Genomic DNA, 23,410 nt, shown 5'->3' on the forward strand with positions numbered 1-23,410 from the left:
AGCAGGCTGACTGCTTTAACTATGCAGGACCAGGGGTATTTTAGCTTGAATTATCCAGAGAAGATGATGAATAGAGATGAATAATTTGGAATTTTGGCTTTGGAATATTTCATCTTTAAGGGGATTTTAAGGGTTGGCCTCGCAGAACCCTAGGGCTGTTTGGAGGATTTGGAGCCAGTTTTGAGCTGAGCCCTTGCGTAGAGCAAATGGATGCACGCCAAAACATGCCCCCGGAGCAGAATCATGACCCCAAGGATGCACCCTGGAGCCCTGGAGCCAGCCCCTCCCTTAGAGGGCAAGCTCCCTGCTGCTGGGCGGAGGCTGTCAAGGGGCCGTCGTCCCAGCTGGGAAGGAGGGCGGCCTGGGTGGCAGCCAAGTTCTGCCGTGTCCAGTGTCTCCGGGGCTGCGAGGACCGCAGGATGGCAAGGGTGTGCTCATCCACGGGGGCTTTAAGAGCAGCTGAGATGGGAAGGAGGGCCTTGTGGTTTGGGGGGAGTGAGGAATATGAGCTGTGATCCCTCCCGAAGGTACAGCTCATAAATAGCAGCGGCATTGATTTGGAGTCAGAGGAGCTGATGTTTCCATTCTGTCCTCACCTCTCTGAGCTCCGCACAGCGTTGCCTACACTGCAGAGAGACAGTGCTTGGTGCGCTTTCCCTGGGGCTCGGGACCAGCGCAGGCCGCGTGCACCGGGAGCTGACGCCTTCTGGACACTGACTTTCTGATGAGGATCCTGAGCCCACAGCCCTCTCACCCCAGGTTTGCTGGAATGACCCCCTGAGTGTAGGAACGAAAGGGCATGCCCGTAGTTCAGACAGGCAGTGGTGTTTCAAATCTCATTTCATATTTCAGTGTCTAGAGAAAAACACCTTTATCTGAGTTTCAGCGTTTTCTCCTTGATCTGTAGGCTTTTAACGTTATTTATTTATTTATTTTTCGGCACGCGGGCCTCTCCCGTTGCGAAGCACAGGCTCCGGACACGCAGGCTCAGCGGCCATGGCTCACGGGCCCAGCCGCTCCGCGGCATGTGGGATCTTCCTGGACCGGGGCACGAACCCGTGTCCCCTGCATCGGCAGGCGAACTCTCAACCACCGCGCCACCGGGGAAGCCCTAACGTTATATTTTTAAGAGAAGTGTATCCGTATGTTTTTTCCTTCTTGGGCTAAATGTGTCTCGTTTCCCTTTCACTATCCATCTCGAGTCTACGTGATGCCCTCAGAGCAGGGCAACAGGACTTTTCAGCGCACCCTGCGGCCGCTCTCAAAGCACAGCTGCTGGCAGCTGGGGCAGTTGCTTTGCTCTCCTTCCCCTGCTTTCTGGAAAATCTCTCGACTTCACCTTGTAACTCTTCCTTTGAAATTTCCACTTCTACCATCGGATTTTTAATTTCTGAGGGGTCCCTCTTAACTTTCTGAATGATCTGCTAAAATTGCATCCTGCACTTTTTTTTGTGGGTATAAGTGTCTGGTATTTCTTAGCTGAGCCTTTCTTTTTAAAAGATTAAAATGCATTCCCAAAGCTTTGTTTGCACGGGGGCTTGTGGGTGGGTGCACACGTGGCCTGTAGTTGGGGGACACCACATATCAAGGGTCTGCAGGGTTTTCCTCTTCCCCAGAGGGGCACCCTCGCCTCTTCCATCTGGGGTCCCACAGGCCAGGGCAGTAGCCCCGGGGCCCCCTGAGTTGCATGTGGAGTCCCGAGCCAGCCGGTCGCTGATACACAGTTCCTGGAGAGTCAGCCTCCTGGGTCCTCATGGAATGTCCCTCCCCTGGTTATGTGCCTGGGGCGCCCAGGGTGTTATTTTGTGCAGCTTTTCACCTGATTCTGATTCCAGCGTCACCCTCCAGCTCTTGATACCTTCAGGGAATGTGGGCGTGGACTGACTTGCTCTCCTCCCTGCAGGCCCTTTGGCTCCAGTGACACCCCCTCCCCCAACACTGCTTCTCGCTGTCATCACTGGTCTGATGGTTGTCTCTTCTCCCATCTCTTTGACCTTGTGAATTTGTGTTTTGTATTCCTTGAACCTATTGACCAAGTGTTTTGGAAGGGACTGCAGAAAAACGCATGTGTCCTAGTTCCAGTGTGTAACTGGACCCCTATCCTAATCAGCTTTAAAGAATTATTTAACAGAGAAAGAGCTGAGATGCGACCTTTATATAATTGAGCAAAACTGGAGGTTCTTATGCAGCCATCAGATTCTAGAGAGAAAATGTTAGAAATGCAATAATTAGAATTCATCATTTTTACAGGGCGATACCTAGAAAAATAGGTTACATCTTTTTAGAGTGCTAAAGTTTTGAACAAAATCAATTCTATTTCTAGCAAAACAATGTGATGCATTGCCATATGTCTTAGACCCCTCCAAAAATTTCCAAATTTCTGGAAATAAATGTACTGTGAACATACCAATTCTAGGTTAGTTACCGTGTATAGATGGGACATGTTTCTTAAACTCATTTTTACCATACTTCTTTTCATTTTATGAAAGCAATACGATTTCATTGTTGAAATGCTGGTATGAAATAGAGGAAAATATCCCCCTTCCCACCAACTGGAAGTAAGCTCCTGTGTCCTGGGTTCTGTTTAGACTCGGTCAGAATCGGCGGCTTTGATCTTCACGGCTGTGTTCTCTTCCTCTTCCAGGACACCGGTGTTGGGAAATCGAGCATCGTGTGTCGCTTTGTCCAGGATCACTTTGACCACAACATCAGCCCAACCATTGGGTGAGTTCTCATCTGTTCTTCTAATTCACCTTTCCTCCTTTCTAAGCGCTCAGAGAGGTCATTCTGTGTCTGAGCCTTCAAGTGGTTTCATCCCAGCCAGTGAGAACCAATCCCAACTGTAAAGACTTGGACAGAAATTCAGGGACCTTTTAGGCAGTGTGTCCAGTCTTACTGTCCCTGTCAATCCCCTCCATCCCCCCAACCAGCCTCCTCACACTGCAGCCTAAGGCCATTTCCTTGATCTCCAAGAGCGTTATTCTGCAAATCATGCTGGCTTTATTTCCAGATGGAAGTCGAGACTTGGGGCAAATCCCTGAGGGTTCTGCTTTGGGTTCTGCTTTGACTTCGCCTGCGGGGAAACTGGGAACGCATCCACTCACTGCAGAGCTGTCTGCACAGCCTGTGGGCAGATTGATTTTCCTTTCCTGGCTTAATCCAATGTCAGCATCTCCTTTCTAACGCTTGGGAGGCGAGGGGAGGATTGCTCACCCCAGACCCCGACCTTGGAATGTAGGAGCGTTTTCCTGTTCCATTTTCCCCTTTCCTTACGGACGCCTTTGCCAGATGCGCTTTTGCTGTGCGGTTTTGCAGGTGCCTGATATTTCACTGTCGTAGAACTTGGCCTGGCTTAGTTTTCTCCCTGAAGACAGCATGCTCTCTGCAGAGAGCAAGGTTTGGTCTTCCTCAGCAGAGAAACAATGTGTGTATAAATTTGGGGAACTGGGTAGGATTGATGAGGACAGGGCGATGGTCTCCATCAGCCGTAAGTGGAGAAAATTCATGGCGGGCACACAGCAAACTTCTGACTCACAACAAGTGAGTCCTCTGGGAGTCCACCTCCCTCCCACTGTGATCGCTGTGCTGGGGAAAGACCGAAGGCTGTGAAAGGGCAGCGTTTCAGCAGCAAAAGTTCATCCTTATTGTCCTGTGACTCATAAGAAACCCTGGCTGCTGTTCAGGCAGATTGTCGGCGTCCTGAACAGACGTGTGTGTGCACCTCCCTTTCTATTTCGACCTTTACAAGGAAATTGTGTTAGCTTCTCCGCCAGACTTTGCTTCCCGCAGGGAACGAAGTCAGTTCAGCATTGCTCACTCTCATGGCTCAAGAAGGCAGCTAGAGGGAAGAGACGATGCCTGCGAGTCTGAAGTCGTAAGCTAGCAAGGAGGCTGAAAAAAAACCCCAAACAACCAAAAGACCAGTGGTTGCCAGTCTTCATTTCACATAGTGATATAGTCTTTCTCCTAGTGGCAGGAAATCAGGGACAGAGAGGGGTGTGTGCATGTGTGCATGTACGCGCGTGTGTGTGCAGTGTGTCTGCACATATAGGTATATACGTACATATATATATGATACTCATTACTACTGTGACTAGAGCTGTTCCTCACGGGCTTACTGTGTACCAAGGTGGGGATTTCACACCTATCATTTCCTCATTTGACCCTACAACAGCCCGTAGATTATGCAGAATAGATTTGGGACCTGTTTCACAGGTGAGCAAACTAGGTCTCAGATTTACCCGCCTCTTATCTGTAAAGTGAAGGGGTTGGCCTGGATTTTTTTTTTTTTTTTCCCCAGTTAGTAAAGTCTAAGATTTTAAAGGCACACACTTAGTTTTCTAAGCCTGAGAACTTGTTACGGGCAGAGTTGCTGTATTATTTATCCCATTGCCTAGAATATATTGAAAAATGAATGAAAGTCTGCTTACATCAAAGTAGAAACAAAACCAAAAATAAGTACTGAGACAAAATATTGATATAGCTGTCCACATAAAATTTAAAAAAGCGTTTTTGGAAAAAATCCATAAGCCAAGTTAAAGGGCAAAGATTTAACTGGAAGAATATTTTTTAAAATATACTGTTACAAAAGGTTGGTGTAAAATACTCAAAAAGTACATAAGAAAGGGATGAACATCCCAACTGAAAAGTGGGAAAAGGTCACGAACTAAAGATTCACAAAAGCAAAACAAGTGAACAGTGAACACTAAAATGATGTCCAGACTTATGATAACTATAACAAAAACAGGAATGAGATACCATTTTCTATGTGTCATCCTGAAAGATTTGAAAGATTCTTGGTTGGGGAAAAGGTCATCTCATACACTGCGGTGGGCATACAGGTTGGTACAACCCACCGTTTGGTGAACGTAGCAACGTGGAGAATATATGCTTCTAAGAATTAAGTCCAAAGAATAGTGTACAAGGACACAAAGGTTTAGGTACAACAATATTCATGTAACTATTGTCATAATAGTGAAAAATAGGTGATGAAGATGAACTTACGTCCATAACATGGTATGTAATATGCAGTCCCTTTAGATAATGATGTTGATCTATATTCATAGAAATTGAAAGATGTCCACAATATGTAAAGTGGAGGAAAAACAAAATTTATGTATCACCAGTTTGGGGGTAAAAGTTGTGAAAAGATCATACCAACTTATTAGCAGTGATTGTGGCTAGGTAGTGAAATTACAGTTGATTTTACTTTCCTGCTTTATTTTCATTTTTTGAATTTCTTTTTTGTGAAATACTTATATTGCTTTTATAATGAGAAAAGTAGTAAAGATATTTTTATTTTTGGAATATATTTGCTCTGACTGGTAATCTGGGATGTATAGTTTAAGAACCCTTAAAGAAATGAAATGTCATGGGGCAGATGCGATATTGATCATAATAGGTCATATCACTTAGAAAAATACTTAGAATTTCCACTTAATACAATTGTATGTTGATAATTACAACTATTAACCTTGGTGTGTGTGTATGTTGTGGGAACAGTATGGGAATTGCAGGGCCGAATACCTTTCTCCCTGGGACTTCTGTAGTTTGCCTCTTAGTCTTGGGGGAAAGGAGTGGAAATTGAGGAAATATTACTGGGCTGAGTGCTGAGTGGTTGGTCGCAGGGCTGGACTCTGCACCGGACCAGGAGGGCCTGCGGGGTCCATGAAAGTGAGAGACGCCCTGACATGTTTCCCCTGCAGACTCCGGTGTGCATCTCCTAAGGAGAACATGAGGAGGATACCATTATTGTACCTAGAAAGTTAGTTCGATTCAATGATAATATCTGACATGTAGTCTAAATTTAAATTTCTCCAGTTGTCCTCAAAATGTCTTTTGAAGCGCTTTTCCTCCTAATCCAGGGTCTCCAGGGTCCAGTCTCGGTCCATACAGTGCATTTGGTTGTTTTGTCTCTTTCTCTTAATCTAGAACAATTCCCCTGCCTTTTGTTTTGTTTGCTTTTCATGACACTGACTTATTCCGAGCGTTCAGGCCGTTGTCTGGTAGAATGTTCCCCATTCCAGATTTGCCCGATTGCTTCCTCATGATTAAATTCAGATTAAACATTTTTGCCTGGAATGCTGCCCAGGTGATGCGTGTACTAATCCCATCACATCAGGAGGCTCCTCGTGTCTGGCTGTCACAGGATTGGAGAGGCTTGCTATTTTTTAATGAATGGGAAGCTTTATCCAGTACAAGGATTTTTACATCTTTCCTGAGCACAAAGAAAAAGCTTTAAGAGGAACTATGCAAAAAAGAAAATACCAAGTGTTTCGTTATCTACTGAGGATTTCAAATCCTTCCTTTTTCTTGGCGAAAGCAAATGTTTCTTAAGCTACCCATCTTTATCCCTGCGCTTAGGCAAGCAGGATGGGAATGAGATACAGTATTCTAATCATTGCTACCAGTGCTGGATTCATAGAGCAGGGAGTATACGCCACTGTTTGCACCTCTGCAGGGCCCACACTGTCAAATGCCCGAATACCAGCTGCTTTTTCACTCTTCACTGTGGTGATAATATGTTTTTAAAATCTAAGGTTTTATTTTCTTTCCTGATTTCAGGCATAATATCTTAGAACAATTGAAGATAAATGTTTTGGAAACAGTGTTTTGAATGCATTCTTTGCCTTCTCCCCCGCTAAACCCCCCTTGTACTAACAGAAAATGCAGAATATTTTTTTTGGTCACAGGACTCCACAGCCCTTCTTTCCTCTCCGTGACCCCTGAGAGGAGAGCTTCTGGAGTCCTGCAGAGGCTCCACCTTCACTTGCCGGAAACAGGAGTCTTCGTGAAGGTTGTAGGGGTGATTGGTAACGTGGAGATGTCGGTTTTCTTTTTCAGGGCATCTTTTATGACCAAAACAGTGCCTTGTGGAAATGAACTTCATAAATTCCTCATCTGGGACACTGCTGGTCAGGAACGGGTAAGAACGTGCTGCTACTGGCTTTCTAGGGAAAATCCTGGGGGGAAAAAATGCCAGCGACCAACCGTTTCTTTGTATTTGGCAAGACTACTGGTTGCTAGTGATAGAAACCCAGCTTGACATAATTTAAGCAAAAAAGGAAATGTACTCTTCAGCTATGAGAAAAAGAAGGGGGCAAAATCATCTTTGGGTGAGGCTGAGTTCCATTCCCGCCAACGTGCTGTCCAGGGCGTCCGTCTCTATTCAGTTTTCTTGGCTTGCTTACCTTTATTTTATTTATTTTTAATTAATGTTTTTGGCTGCACTGGGTCTTCATTGTTGCGTGCGGGCTTTCTCTAGTGGCGAGCAGGGGCTACTCTTCATTGCGGTGCGAGGGCTTCTCGTTGCAGTGGCTTCTCTTGCTGCAGAGCACGGGCTCTAGGTGCGCAGGCTTCAGTAGTTGTGGCGCACGGGCTTCCTTGCTCCGCGGCATGTGGGATCTTCCCAGAGCAGGGCTCGAACCCGTGTCCCCTGCATTGGCAGGCGGATTCTTAACCACTGCGCCACCAGGGAAGTCCTTGGCTTGCTTACCTTTAAATTGACTTCATTTTTAGGCTGACCCACCAGCTTCCCTTCCACGAGGGTGGCAAGGAGGCCTCATCAGCAACCCCAGGAAGCAGGCGCCTCTTCCCAGACCTGCCCCTGGGGTCCTCCTCCACCTGGTCATGTGCTCGGGGGCTGTGGCACCCCTGCTGGTGGGGCCAGGCAGTACACTTACCCGTGGAGGTGAGGGCTACGTTCAGCTGCGCCTGAACCCTGCTGGCTGGGAGCCGGACGGGCTTTGTTCCCTGAGGAAAGTCTGGGTTCTCTTGCTTGGAAACAGGGCAATGGACATTGGGTTACCAGAAACAGCCGATGACTGCTTTCTTATTCCTGATTCTTTTTCTTTGCTGAAGATATTTATGGAGAAGATTACTCAAGAACCTCACATCTTTAGATGTTAAAAAGTGACATAACAAACACCAGCAGACTGTCTAGAACGGAGAATGTGTGTAGTAAGTAGAGCGTATGTTATCAAAGTTGAGAGGGGTGGCCAGGAGAAGTGAACACAGCGGTAACCGATACTTCAAAACTCGTCTTCAACGAGAGTTTTCAGCCTGATCAAAACTTTCACCAGAGCTTGTGATCGTGGAGTGACAGGTTGAACTTCCCCTGATCTGGTCCCAGCTCAGACGTCACCTTCTCTGCCCACCCTGCCTAGAATGTCAGCACTTCCTCCCCGCCCTCCCCACCCCATTTTTCTCCATAGCCCTTACCAGCCTCTAATACACCACTGAATTCACTTATCGATTCTGTGGACCGTCTCCCTCTCAAAGAAAGAGAATCCGGGGTTCAGGATAATCCATCATTTTTCATCATCAGCTCCTAACAAATCAAGCGTGTGTTTATATAATTTTCATTTTCTATAAATCCACTCTTAAAATGAACATTCCAGCGTTTGTAGATTAAGGTGTTTCAGAGATTTTCTTTTAATTGGGACGAATCTTCTGTCCTACAATGCTAACCTCATTAGAATGTCTTCTATTTCTCTCTGGAATTGAGAGTGCAGATATGCACGTATGAAGCTGCTGCCTGGGGCCCCTCTTTCTCTCTGTTTCCTGAAGTGAGGGGGATGGATTCCAGGGGAAATGTCTTCTTAGGGACCTCTTCTGCATGTACTTGTGTGTTCTCTGTAGTAGATCTGCTAGTTTTTTGTTTTGGGAGTTTGAGGGGTTGTTATTTAAACTTAAGCAGTGAGGTTTTCTTGCTCCCCTTTTTACTTTTGCCCATGAAATAGTTGCTTTTGCAGCTGCTTTTATTGAGTGTAATAAGTCAATTTTACGTAGATCTGGCAGCACTGTGGCTTCTACCGCCGGCTGCCGTGTCCTGAGGGCTTGTTGTGCTCCAGCCCTGTGCTGAGTGCCTTCTGTGCACCAATGCATTTAGCCTGCTCACAACACTCTGAGCTGGGGACTGTCTTTATCTCCATTTACAGGGGAGGTCACCCAGGCACAGAGAGGTTAAGTAACTTTCTCAAGATCACACAGCTAATAAGGTGTAAAGCTGAAATTTGAATCCAGCAGTCTGGGTCCTGTGCTTTATAGTTCTGTTATGATAGAAAAATCATACAAAACCATACAGTTGAAAGTGAAATTATCCAAAATCCCAACCCCCACATATTTCCACTGTTGACATTAGGTGACCATCCTTCAGATAGCTCACTGTGTGTGCTGATAATTTCATATCAATGGGATCATGAGTCTTTATAATCTGCCGTTTTCACTTGATAATAGTGTCCTTAAAGGGAGATTTCTGTATAATCTAAACAGGACATTTGACATTTACTTACTTATTCCAATAAAATATTCAAGGGGTCGATTGCTTTTGATGAAATTTGGCTCTAAAGTGACTCTTTTAGTTTGGAGTCTGGCCCACTTAGCATCTCAAAGCAACATAGCAATAAAATTTTTTTCATATGACTGTATTTTTAATTCTTCTAATTGCTTTTCTAAAATTTGACTCTTAGAGGTTATAGACACCTGTGACTATATTACTGTGCCTATAATTTGAAAAGTGTTAGCCTTGTAAGTGCAAGGCACACCTCCGTACTAGTGATTTTCTTTATACTTCAGGGAAGAGGGATGGGGTTTGGGTGGTAACTTCAGGTGAATCCAGTTTGTGGAGAGCGAGTGAGCCGTATCCACCCGGACTCTTGGTTGTCCGATCCCTCTGACCCTCGAAGGGCTGGTGTGTGACTCCCGGCTGACCTTGTCTGTGGTCCCCCTGTGCGGTCCCCTGTCTCTCAAGGATGGCAGTCTTTCAGTCGTTTCGGCAGCTCGTTGCGGGACTTAATCGTGCTCGTAATGACGTTCCCTCGTGTTTGAGCTAAAAATAAATTCCTTGCTGTTGCTGGTGCAGAGTGCTGTTGGTTCTCTCATTAATTGCTGGAGTCCAGTGCGTTTTATTTTTCCTCCTTATCTTCATAGAAATCTGCTGCTGTTCTCCTTAGTTTTCACAACGCTAAACAAACCCAGTCTCTTTGGATTTATGAGTTGACAATATCAAGACAGATTTCTGTGTCCTCAAGGAGGGAGACTGCTGAGTGCAGTGCTTTGCATATGTTAATTTCTCAAAATTAGAGCAAGTCTGTGTCTGCCTGGCACACATGGCACTTCCGTCGATGCGCTACTTCCTGCCGGTACTAATCCTGCATTATACGTGTGGCACAGATTCGTACTCTTGAAAGTTTATTTTTCCCTCTGGGCACTGAAGATGTAAAGGGATCCCGGTTCTCCTGTCCTTGTATAAGAGTGCATTCATTCTTTTTTTGTTTTAAATTTTATTGAAGTATAGTTGATTTACAGTGTTGTGTTGATTTCTGCTGTATAGCAAAGTGACTCACTTATACATATGTATATTCTTTTCCATTACAGTTTATCACAGGATATTGAATATAGGTCCCTGTGCTGTACAGTAGGACCTTGTTGTTTATCCATCCTATATATAAGAGTTTGCCTCTGCTAATCCCAAACTCCCAGTCCTTCCCTGCCCACCCCCCATTGGCAACCACAAGTCTGTTCTCTCTGTCTGTGAGTGTGTTTCTGTTCCATAGATATGTTCATTTGTGTCGTACTTTAGATTTCACATATAAGTGATATCATGTGGTATTTGGCTTTCTCTTTCTGACTTGATTTAGTATGATCATCTCTAGGTCCATCCATGTTGCTGCAAATGGCATTATTTCATTCTTTTTTGTGGCTGAATAATATTCCATTGTATATATGTACCACATCTTCTTTATCCATTCCTCTGTTGATGGACATTTAGGTTGTTTCCATGTCTTGGCTATTGTGAATAGTGCTGCTATGAACATAGGGGTGCATGTATCTTTTCAAACTAGAGTTTTGTCTGGGTGTAAGAGTGCATTCTTTCTTGATATGTTGTCTTAATTTTGCTTTTAGTTCAGCCATATATGATGGGCATCCTCTAGTTCTTTCAATGGCAAATGGTAATCCACTGAGTGCCTCTGTAAGAAAAATGGTTTAAAAGAAATGTAACCATTTCCAATTGATTGTTGAATCCAATTTGTTAACAGATTACCATTTTCCAGATTTGTGCATTTACTTTGCTGCTCCCCAGAGGGGTGTTGCGAGGGAAGAGTGCCCGTGTTGGAGCTCGGTGGGAGCTTTTGGGGTTTCCACCCTGCCCTGTTCACATGGGTGCTGGTTTCCGCTCCATGCTGATCTGTGAGGAGGACCAGCGGTAGGTGAGCAAAGCCCCTAGAAGGATGCACTCAGGAGCTGCAGCTCAGGGAGAACCCCGGGAAGAGAAAGGAACTTATCTGCCCAGGTCTGTCGTCCCATCGTCAGAATTTGTGAGGGCAGATGAGACTTCTGTCCCACGGTATCAACACATCATTCCTTCCCTCCGAGTGTCCTTTGTTTTTTCACTTAAACTGGGGACCAGCATATCCTCATTGCTATTAAATATCACAATGTGAGATGCAACCTTCACTTTCTAGATGTGTGCTTCTAGATCCTTCTGTGCCTGCTTTAAAACACAATCACAATCTATAGAATAACGCCATTGAAAATGTCAGTATCTTGGGAAAATGTCAGGCTTCCTTCTCTTGGTCTGATCCATCAGAGCAGCATTATTTTAAGAATCTAACCTGGAAAAATATTAGCATCATCTTATTCTTTTTTAAAAAATTAATTAATTAATTAAATTTATTTTTGGCTGTGTTGGGTCTTTGTTGCTGCACGTGGGCTTTCTCTAGTTGCGGCGAGCGGGGGCTACTCTTTGTTGCGGTGCGCAGGCTTCTCATTGTGGTGGCTTCTCTTGTTGCAGAGCACGGGCTCTAGGTGTGCAGGCTTCAGTAGTTGTGGCACGCGGGCTTCAGTAGTTGTGGCTCGCGGGCTCTAAGTGCACAGGCTCAGTAGTTGTGGCGCACGGGCTTAGTTCCTCCACGGCATGTGGGATCTTCCCGGACCAGAGCTCGAACCCGTGTCCCCTGCATTGGCAGGCGGGTTCTTAACCACTGCGCCACCAGGGAAGCCCTCATCTTATTCTTTTGTTTCATTTGGTTAGAGTCAGTGTTATAGCTGTCTGTCTTTCCTAGTAGACTGCCTGAGCCGTAACGGTTGCATTTGTGTAATTTTGGTTTCAAATGAACCACAGTCACAGGCTCCACAAAGGCAAGTTGATGATTCCGTTATTAGCATAAAAACTCTCCAGTCCTCTGCAAACATCTGAAGTTGGATAGACTGGCTTCTGAAATCAAGCTCATTGTTTTATGCTTTTTAAGGATGAAATTGAAGAACACACATACAGACTGAAAAATAGCCTCCCCTCAAATCCCCCAGCCCTCGGCTAATTTCAGTCTCTAGGTTTTCCTAAGCTGGACATTTCATATAAATGGACTCATGCAGTCTGTGGGTTTTCTGACTGTCTTCTTTCACTGAGCATAATGTCATCAAGGTTCATCTGTGTTGTAGCTGGGTCAGTACTTCCTCCTTACGGCTGTTTATGTTCCATCGTATGGATTACTACATTTTGTTTATCCATCCATCAGTCGATGGACGTTTGGGTTGTTTACACTTTTTGGCTTTTATGAATAAATAATGCTGTGAACATTCTTGTACAAGGCTTTGTGCAGATGCATTTTAAAAAATCTCTTGGGTATGTATCTAGGGGTGAAATTGGTTGTGACTCTTAAGTTTAGCATTCTGAGGAGCTGCCAAGCTGTTTTCCAAAGTGGTTGCACCGTTTTATATTCCTACCAGCAATGCATGAGGTTCCCGTCTCTCCACATTTTCTCCAACACTTGTCTTTGCCTAACTCAGGGTCACTGGATTTACTCCTGTATGTTCGTCTGAGAGTTTTATAGTCTTAGTTCTTACATTTAGCTCTCTGATCATTTGTTGTTACTTTTTGTGTATCTTGGTAAGAAGGGAATTCAGCTTCATTCTTTGTATGTCAGTATCATACACACAATTGAGAAGACTATTCTTTGCCCAGTTAGTTGTCTTGGCACCTCTGTTGAAGATCAGTTGGCCACACGTGTGAGGGTTTAATTCCTGACTCTCAGTCCTATTCCTTTGATCTAAAATTTTCCTGTCGCTTTGTAGTAAGCTTTGGAATTGGGAAGTATGAGTCCTCCAACTTTGTATTTCTTTTTCAAGGTTCTTTTGGCTCTTCTGGGTCCCTTGCATTTGCACATGAATTGTAGGATCAGCTTGTAAATGTTCATCAAAAAAACTCCAGTTAGGATTTTGATAGGGATTGTATTGAATCCATAGTGAATTTGAGGTTGCCTACTCCTTAAGCCTTTAAATTATAAGTGATAAGTGAGTTTCACGCTGTCTTCCATCTTTTTGGAGATTACTCGTGATTTGGAAGTGCAGTCTTGACCTCACAGTAGTACCTAAAGAAAAAAATGTTGAATAAAGTATTAAACTTTTAAAATGTTTAAATGTGGTCCCTGTAGTAAATTCATGTAGTACCATAAACAAGGTCATATTTGTGAAGTTATCACTTACAATGTACCAAACCATTATTAGACTTGAAATTTATGCTGTTTGACTAAATATATTTTTTTAAAAGAAGGAATCAGTCGTCAAAGTAGTAGTATTTGCAGCTGATTTAGTTTTATTTCAGCAATATTATCTAACCCAAGACCAGACTTTATGACTTAATACATACTGCTAATGATAATGCGATAATATTCTGAAACCCATTGATTCAAAAGGCTTATGGTCACTTTCCTAGTAAGCGCACAGACTTTTTTTTTCCCCCAATTGTGAGAGATTTAAAAGATTCCAGAAAAGATATACTAAAGAGCTATATTGGCACCACCCGGGTTTGTTTAATCTTTACCTGCCCCTTCTGTCGGGGGTTTTCCTTGAGCCCCGGGTGCCTGAAGAAGGAAAAGCCACTGAGGCCCCAGGAGCTGACGGCTTCATGGGTGCAGTTGTGAAGACTTGGGTGCCCGGGCTGGTTAGCGGTACTGCTCGTTCCCCTACTGCGGCTGAATTCTGCCAGCACCTACCAGTGTCCCATCATTTGGAAACTTAGGTGATTGGAGGTCGGGTGCTGGGATGCAGCTGGGAATGCCGTGGCCTCACTGCTGGGTCTGAATGGGTCCTTGAGAAGGAAAAGAGAACTGAAGACAGCAAGTATCTGAGGTCAAGTTCAGGCTCGTTTACAAACATCAAAAGAAACCTGTCTGCTCTCGTTCCTTCTTTCTCAGGGCCCTGGAGTCCATGGTCAGGAAAGTGGTTCACTATTCATAGGCTGCAGCTACAGTAAGAGGAAATTTTGACCTTCAGGAATCCTTGAAGAAAGAGGCCTCTTACAGGCTCCAAATGAGCTGCTCTTTGTTTTCTCCCCCGCTCGCCTTGCAGCCCCTGGAAAGAGAGGCCCAGCACCCAGCGCGGAGCACACACTTGGAGCACTGCTGGGGGCGCTCCACCCTGGGGCGCCTCCTCGCAAACTTCCATGGGGGTCTCCCTTCAGTGGGAGGAGATAGAGTACATGCACCCCCCTCCCCCAGAGAACAGTGCTGTCACAGTGTGAATCGAGGTCCGAATAAGGGAACTACCCCCTCGCTCCATCACCCACCAAGAACGCTCCCAGGAAGGAAAACTGGATGAAGGTTTTGTGGGAAGAAGACAGCTTAGAAACCTGCAGATGTGCTGTGTGCTATTAATATGAGATCAACAGCTGTCGACGGGGCCGGGTCACAGCAGCTCCTCTTATTTATTTATTTATTTTTATTTTTATTTTTTAAAATTTTTATTGGAGTAGAGTTGATTTAAAATGTTGTGTTAGTTTCTATTGTACTGCAAAGTGAATGAGTTATACATATACATAGATCCACTCTTTTTTAGATTCTTTTCCCATATAGGCCATTACAAAGCGTTGAGTAGAGTTCCCTGTGCTATACAGTAGGTTCTCATTAGTTATCTGTTTTATATATGGTAGTGTTTATATGTCAATCCCAGTCTTCCAATTTGTCCCTCCCCTCCGCTTTCCCTCCCTGGTAACCATAAGTTTGTTTTCTACACCTGTGACTCTATGTTTTATAAATAAGATGGTTTGTACCATTTTTTTGAGTTTCCACATATAAGGACTATCACGTGATACCTGTCTTTGTCTTGACTGACTTCACTCTCTATGACAGTCTCTAGGTCCATCCACATTACTGCACATGACATTATTTCATTCTTTTTTAGCAGCTCCTCTTAGAAGAAGCCCCAGGAGTCTCCTTTAGTTAAAAGTGGTCCAGCCCAAGAGGGGCAGTTATCTGGCGGCAGAAACTACAGGAAAAGAGCCTGACAGTGGTGTGGGAGAGGGGACAGAGCTAGCTGCTCATAGACCTGGTCCCCAGGGTTGTTCAGTGTGTGGGTGTTGGTGTCATTTAGGAAAATAGGACTTTAGGTGCAGAATTGCCCTCCTGTGTGTCGGAGATGCTGCTGACAGGAGAGCAAGAGGAAGGACACGTCCATGTACAAAATAATAAATCCTTCGGGAAACACTGTAAACGTCTCTGCCCTCGGCCAGTGGGATGGGACACTGTAAGTGGGGAAGGGGATGGGGAGTGGGGATCCAGGAGTGGGGGGCGGGAGTCTCAGCCCTGAGCTGGTCTGAAAGGGACCCAGCCCCTTGCCCTCTGCATCCTCCCCATCATGACAGACGCCACTATCTTCCTTTGTTCCCCAGAGGGCATCTCCCTGTCCTGTGGAGGGATGTGACTCCTCTAGATGAAGATGCTTCGATAGCTGCGCTTTTACTGTGTGTATCTAGTCTGGGATGTGACACCCTAAGTGGCTTCTAATTGTGGGGATGGTCTGTGCCGCTTGGGTTGAGGCCAGTTTCCCTCTGTGACTCTGAAGCAACCTGGGGCAGAGAGCAGGTCGTGTCTACACGGGGACAGAGGAGTGTCCTCTGAGAGGGACCTCACCCTGTGTGCCTTTATCTCCAGAACAGCCCCTCTGGAGGCAGCGCTTCCACCCTCCACTCCAAGGAAAATGTGCACTTTGGAGGACGGGGATTTGTCTGTCTTCTTCACCTTCTCTGTTTCCTGTGGCTTCAAACAACCCGGGCTCACGCTCTCACAGGTCCGGGCAGGTTCCTTCGCAGAGGCTCTGGGGAGAATCTGTTTCCTGGCCTTTTACAGAGTCCGCCCACAGTCTTTGGTTTGTGGCTTCTTCGTCCATCTTCGAAGCCAGCAGCAGAGCATCTTCAAGTTTCTCTGACTCTCCTGCCTCCCTCTTCCATGTGAGAGGACCCTTGTGATGACACTGGGCTCACCTGGTAGCCCAGGGTAATTGTCCATCCCAGGATCAGCTGGCCAGGAACCCAGTGCCCGTCGCTGTGCACCGTAACATCACCACAGGTCCAGGGATTAGGTGGAAACCTTTGGGGGCTGTTATCCTACCTACCAGCCCTGAGTCTCCATGGCTTAGAACGGTCCCTGTCACGTGTCGGGTGTCCAGGTGATAGCTGATGAACGAATGAGTAAAGTTAGTGCCAACCCGTATCTTCATCTCTGTAAGCAATGCTTCATTTCAGAGAATCAGCTGATGAGTGGAAAAAGCGTGGAATTTGGGGTCAGAAGACCTGTGTTCAAGGTCTTTTAAGAGCAGTGTGTCTGTGGGCAATTTACGTAATCACCCGGAGCCTCAGCTTTCTCATCTGTAAAATGGGAACACCCACACACACACCCCATCCCCCTGTCTAGCCTGCCTGCACAGGGTTACTGGCTCATCCTGTGGGTTCAGTCTCTGAATGTTTGTTGAGTTCCTGCTGCTGCCCAGATAGGGGGTCACCGACGGTTCTCGGAGGAGGTGGCAGCTGAGAAATGTGTGAATGAAGGAGGGGGCGAGTCATGTGGGTGTGGGTGGAGGAGGGTCCCGCTGGGGGAAAAACCTGGGACTCCTTGTGGCTGTAGGTTCAGGCCTGGTGCCCCAGCGATGAGGGCCTTAGACACCACAGTCCAGGGGGTGGATTTTATGCTAAGTTAGACAGATGTTGAACAGGAAGGTGACACAATTTGACTTATATTTGAAGAAAAGTCCTTATGCTTTACAGTTAACATGATATGATGTCAAGTGTTTGCTGCATTGGACTCCAGTGGTGGGGGTGGGCTGGGTGGTAAGGGGGGGCGGATATTAGGGGCCGCGGGTCAGGGGTGCTGAGTCTGGGGGATAAGAGCACCGACGTGCTTTATACTCTGCTCTCTTCTTGTGTGTGTGTTTGAAAATTTCCACGATAAAAAGTTAAAAATAGATTCGACAGTGTATGTAAACAAATATCACAACCCAGCAGTAAAAGATAGCATCCCCCAGCCCCCGCTGTGCAGCCAGCGTGGAGGCCACGGCCACATCTAAATGCACTGATGGAAGCTTTGGGACAGTGGGTCACGGGAGGCCGACCTGGGCTCAGGAAGGCGATTGCACGGGGTGGGGGCAGGTGGGGCAGGTTTCCCCGTGGCTGCATCGAGGGCCAGCTTTGCTGGCACCGGGGTGGCCGGCACCTGTAAGTGCGGGGTCGCCAGCTCGGGTACGATCCCGGGTGATGCTCTGTGGTCCCACTCCGCGGGGGACTCGCCTCCACGATGGGACATTGAAGCTCAGAGGGCCGAGGACGCAGAGCCTGGAGGAGAGAGGGGGAGACGTGACCCCATCACCGCTTTTCCTCTGATGATTTAGGGGCAAGTGGGGCACACGTGGTTCTGCACTTATAGGACCGCTCCCCACCCCCTCGCGCCAGCCAACTGGACTGAGAGCCGAGGGTCCCCGTGGTTGGGTTTTTCATGGGTGGGAGAAACGTGAATTGCTACAGCGCTTTGAAACCTCGACTTCTGTCTTACACATTATTCTAGGGATCAGAATAGGCCAGCTCACGACCTTGTCTTTTAAAACACACTGATCCTCTTCCCCTTACTCCCGCGCCGACACCGTTTTTGTGGAAAGACATTTGGATTTGGTCATATCATTTTCCGCTACAGAAGGTTTGCACGCACCTTGTCAGGTGACCCTAAACCGCAGCTTCCTCCTGGGACTTTTGCTTTAACCCTTTGATCTCCGAATGCAGAGGAAGCCCTTTGACATTAACTGGCACATTAAAAGAAAAAAGAAAGCAGAGGGGGAAAAAAATCCCCTCTCATTGCAAAAGTAGTGTATCTTCTTAAAAAATTAAAAAAAAATAATTAGGAAATATGGAAACAAGTGATGGTTTGCCTATAATGGCATTATTCAGAAATAACCATTATAATAGGCTTTTCTGTTAAACTTTACGTGTTATCGGATTTTAGGGCATCTGAGTAGGCATATTAAATAGGCCGCTGCTTTTCTGTGGAGAGAGAGGGTCTGTGTAAAACTTAGAAACGCTCTTCTGAATGACACAGAAAGTACATTCAGTAGTGGTTTTTCCATTCAACTTCTGCCAGCTGAGAATGTCGGAATGTCAGGAATTTTCCTCTACCACTTCCCTCTTTGTTTGAATCCTGAGGGACCTCGGGATGTATTTTGGCTTCTGCCCTTGAGTGTGCGTGGCCCTGGTGTTCTGGGGGAGGGTGAGAATTTCTGCTCGAGCGCTGGCCCCCGAGACAGACCAGCACTGGCTCCCAGGCTGCGTGGAAGCTTCTCACCAGGGACAGAGCGTTCTCTGAAAATCCTAAAACAACCAATCCCTGAAGTTCCAGGACCCGATGCCATAGCCCTCTGGCTTGGGTTACTCATCTGGGGAGAGAGAGCCCAGCTGGGGCCTATCCTTGTTTGGAAATTTCGTGTATTTTCCACCACTGCTCATCCTTGATGTGCAGAATTTTGCTGCTTTGGAATTTATGTCACCACCAACCTGCGTGTAAGGAATTTTGCCTGAAGCAGACTGGGTGGTCTAAAGGATTAGGTTTCCTGGAGTAACACTTTCTGCCTGTGTGCTGAGTGTGTGTGTGTGTGTGTGTGTGTGTGTGTGTGTGTGTGTGTGTAGGCACACAAAGGATGCTGTGGGATGGGAAGAAGGGAGCTTTGTTTTGCTGGTATGGCAAGAGCAGGGCAGGGGAAGGAGGTTCCACGCAGAGCCTGTCTCACCTTGAACCGTGAGTGTCCTCACAGAGCTGGGAAAGCCTGAGCTGTCACCACCCACGCCCCACCACCGCCACCCCCAAACCGGTACAGAGCCAGACGCAGGTCAACACACTGTCTTGGGTCTTCATCCTGTGCCCCTAATGTGGGTCCTCAGGACACTCACTAGGTCCCTAGATGTTAATAAATATTACTTGAAAAAAGGTAAAAAGTAAATTAAAAATTCTGAGTTAAGAGCAAAATAAATAGGTTCCTTTACTACAGACATTTTCAGAGCCTTTCATGTACTAATAAAACTCTGTAAACCTCCAGGGGAACATTGTAATATGTAGAGTTTCTCAAACGTACATGACCAAGAAACCTTTTTCCCAAAAAGTACTTCAACGGCACAGAGTTCTGCAGAAAACCCTTCCCTGGGAAATCCTAAGCCATCTTGCCTCACGTGCCATTTCAGATTTTTCAGAAACTTGAGTGTAATTGCTGCCCAGTATTCCATCATACGGCTAAGCCAAAGTGACGTTTCCCGTCCCCGATGGTTAGACACTGAGGTTGATTACAGTTTTTCAGCGTTACTGATGATTCTAGAATGAATTCTGGTTTCTTTGAGGCCACCTCTGATCATCCCCTTCAGAAGTGGAATTGTTGAGTCAGAGCATATGAATGTTTCAAGACTTTTTGAAGAATTGTAATTTTATTGGAGTATAGCTGATTTTACAATGTTATGTTAGTTTCAAGTGTACAACAAAGTGATTCAGCTGTACATATACATATTTTCAATCTTTTTTAGATTCTTTTCTCATGTAGGTTATCACAGAATATTGGGGAGAGTTGCCTGTGCTATACAGTAGGTCCTTGTTGGTTATCTGTCTTATACATGGTAGTGTGTATGTGTTCATCCCAAGCTCCTGATTTATCCTGCCCCCGCCCCAACATTTCCCCTTTGGTAACCATAAGTTTGTTTTCTCTGTCTGTCTGTTTCTGTTTAGTAAATAAGTTCATTTGTATCCTTTTTAAAAATTAGATTACACATATGAGTGATGTCCTATGATATTTGTCTCTGTCTGACTTTCTTCACTTAGTATGTTGATCTCTAGGTCCATCCATGTTGCTACAAATGGCATTGTTTTATTCTTCTTTATGGCTGAGTAATATTCCACTGTATATATGTACCACATCTTCTTTATCCACTCCTCTGTTGATGGACATTTAGGTAAGACTTTCTAAATACATTGTCCAGATGCTTTCCAGAAAGGTCATGCCCACTTACCATTTTGCCCATTGCTGGAAGTGGGAGCAGCACTTTGCACCTGTGAACGCTGAGGGTCTTAGAAGCTCAGAGAAGGCCATTCCCTTGCCCTTACCCTGTAGACATCCAACAATTACAAACAGTCACACACATGGACATAAACAGCCTCTTCTTTTTTTTTTTTTTTTTTTTTTGCAGTACACGGGCCTCTCACTGATGTGGCCTCTCCCGTTGCGGAGCACAGGCTCCGGACATGCAGGCTCAGCGGCCATGGCTCACGGGCCCAGCCGCTCTGCGGCATGTGGGATCTTCCCGGACCGGGGCACAAACCCGCATCCCCTGCATCGGCAGGTGGACTCTCAACCACTGCGCCACCAGGGAAGCCCAAACGGCCTCTTCTTTTGAGGGACAGATTGACTGTTGACAATGCCTGTGCTTCTTCTAAACAAATGTCACCTGAGAATTATCTGAACACTTTAATTTGGCATTCTTGATGTTTTGTTGGATAGTTAGGGAAGAAGGGATTTTGAATTGGCACCTATTGTGCTGATTTTCAAATAACCTTTCAAGGTGAGATTTTTAAAAAAGCTTTGTCAACCTCCTGTGATTGAGAACTTTGTTTCTAGAAGAATCTTTTACAAGAGTGTTTCATCAGTCTTAATTCCAACCCCACGGAAATGGAATGATGTCATATTGAGTGTTGAGGCTGATTGTGGCTTTTGTTTTATATTTGTAGGGGAAAAGTATACACATTGTAGGCCAGACATGATTTATCTTTTTGTCCTCCACAAACATTATCCTTTGGCCAACGCATTACTGGGTTTTGGAACTGAGACACGAACTTTAACTCATTAAAACCCCCAGGTCCCTGGTAATAAAGTTTAAGTGGCTTCATCAACAGATTTATTTCAAAATGAATCCATTTGGAGGAAGGAAAGAGCAAGTAATGCATTATATACAAAGCTCTAGTAAATAATTCATGCGACCTGCACAGTAGTGACCGTTTCAGATTTACTTCACGGTGTTACGGCTGAAAACGAATTCTGTCTTAGAAAATCCACGATTGGATCCTCTTTGTGTATACATTTTGTACTGACTCTCCTGCTTCGAGTGTGTAAGTGGACCATTCTTAGACGGAGGCTATTTTGGAAAAATAGACATTTTATATAATTGGGCTAAAAGGACACTTTCTATGTATTCCTTTCCATTAGCAAAGCAGGAATGTTTTAAAAAATACATGGCTTTTTTCTCCTTTATGGCAGGAATTCTGATTTTGGTTTCTGTATCTGGAATGGGTTGCCAAAGGATGGACTGAAAATAGATTTTTGATGCCTGACAAGGACAACAAACACAGAGCTGGGCAGCCAGTGCCTATGGAAAGGCTCTGTCCTCAGTGACTCCTGGTCAGCGGCCATGGTCCTCCAGCTGGGAACTCCTGGATCTATCCTGAGCTCCATCCAACCCATTCCCTTTTCCGAAAGCCACACAGGAGCAGGGCAGTTTCTCATCAAGGTGGAGACTTGCACGAGGGCCGTGGGGCTGGGGTGGGTGGCCTGCTTCTTTGCACACTCTGGTGAGGCCACACTAGCATCCTGCAGTAGAAGGAATCCTCGGCTTTGGGTGTGCTTCCAATTTCCAAAGAGGATCATTTCACCTTGGCCAGTGTTGATTCAATGAAAAGTATTGAACGGGAAGTAAAAATGAACGATGGTTTTGTTGTTTGCCAGAAAAACATCAGGATCCGAACTTTCTCTCCCTGCTACCCCCTCCCCCCGACTCCCCAGTAAATATGGCTACTTTTTTTTTTTTTTTGCGGTACGCGGGCCTCTCACTGTTGTGGCCCCTCCCGTTGCGGAGCACAGGCTCTGGACGCGCAGGCTCAGCAGCCATGGCTCACGGGCCCAGCCGCTCCGCGGCATGTGGGATCTTCCCGGACCAGGGCACGAACCCGTGTCCCCTGCATCGGCAGGCGGACTCTCAACCACTGCGCCACCGGGGCTGCTTTTTATTTTTATTTCTTTTTCTCTTTTAAAATTTTATTTTTATTTTATATTGGAGTGTAGTTGATTTACAATGTTGTGTTAGTTTCAGGTGTACAGCAAAGTGATTCAGTTGTACATATGCATATATCCATTCTTTTTCAGATTCTTTTCCCACATAGTTTATTACAGAATATGGAGTAGAGTTCCCTGTGCTGTACAGTAGGTCCTTGTTGATTGTCTGTTCTATATATAATAGTGTATATATGTTAATCCCAAATTCCTAATTTATCCCTTCCCCCCACCTTTCCCCTTTGGTAACCATAAGTTTGTTTTCTATGTCTGTGAGTCTATTTCTGTTTTGTAAGTAAGTTCATTTGTATCATTCTTTTAGATTACACATATAAGTGATATCATATGATATTTGTCTTTGTCTGATTTACATCCACTCAGTATGATAATCTCTAGATCCCTCCATGTTGCTGAAAACTATTTCATTATTTTTTATGGCTGAAATATGGCTGCTTTTAGAAAATTTAAAAATCATTTAAAAATCATCATAAAAATTTATACAGTACAGACTCTTATGAGGAAAAGGTACACGTGATGAGAAATCCCACTGTTAACATTTTGAGAAACCTTCTGTTATGCTTATACACATGGACCCACCCAGACACGTTTTACCCAAAATTATATTATGCTGCGTCTGCTGCTCTGAGACTGTTGTTTTCATTTAATGGTATGTCAAGGATATCTTCTATAAATAAAAATCCTCACCATCATTTTAATGGTTATGGCATTTCCGTGATATACATACAATGTTAATGAATTCTCTATGATGAACCTTTGGGTTGTTTTGAATATTTTTCTCCCATTTACCACATAGGGATGAGGATCTTTGTGTGACGATCACAGAAATGGAACTTTGGGGTCAAACGATATGCACATTTCAACTTTTTGTTATATGTTACCAACAGTAGCTTTGAAAGAAGATCTCTTTTTTTTTTTTAAATAAAAATTGTATATGTTTAAGGTGTACAACATGATGATTTGATGTATGTATACGTAGTGAAATGATTACTGCAGTCAAGCTAATTAGCATATTTTCTCTTCACATAGTTACCCTTTTTAAGTGGTGAGAACATGTGAA

At 45.2% G+C, this 23,410-nt stretch overlaps 1 protein-coding gene across 1 annotated transcript in view; it reads left to right on the forward strand.

Annotated features, from left to right (window-relative positions):
• Positions 1–224: 224 nt before the first annotated feature.
• RAB31 (RAB31, member RAS oncogene family) overlaps positions 225–23,410 on the forward strand; it is a 69,744-nt gene continuing 46,558 nt past the window's right edge. Inside the window, exons 1-3 of the mRNA XM_065889475.1 lie at positions 225–422; positions 2,645–2,724; positions 6,844–6,925. Coding sequence (XP_065745547.1) covers positions 225–422; positions 2,645–2,724; positions 6,844–6,925 — 360 coding nt within the window. The remainder of the gene's footprint in view (positions 423–2,644; positions 2,725–6,843; positions 6,926–23,410) is intronic.

The sequence above is a fragment of the Phocoena phocoena genome, chromosome 13 (genome assembly GCF_963924675.1).
Source record: "Phocoena phocoena chromosome 13, mPhoPho1.1, whole genome shotgun sequence".
NCBI lineage: Eukaryota > Metazoa > Chordata > Mammalia > Artiodactyla > Phocoenidae > Phocoena > Phocoena phocoena.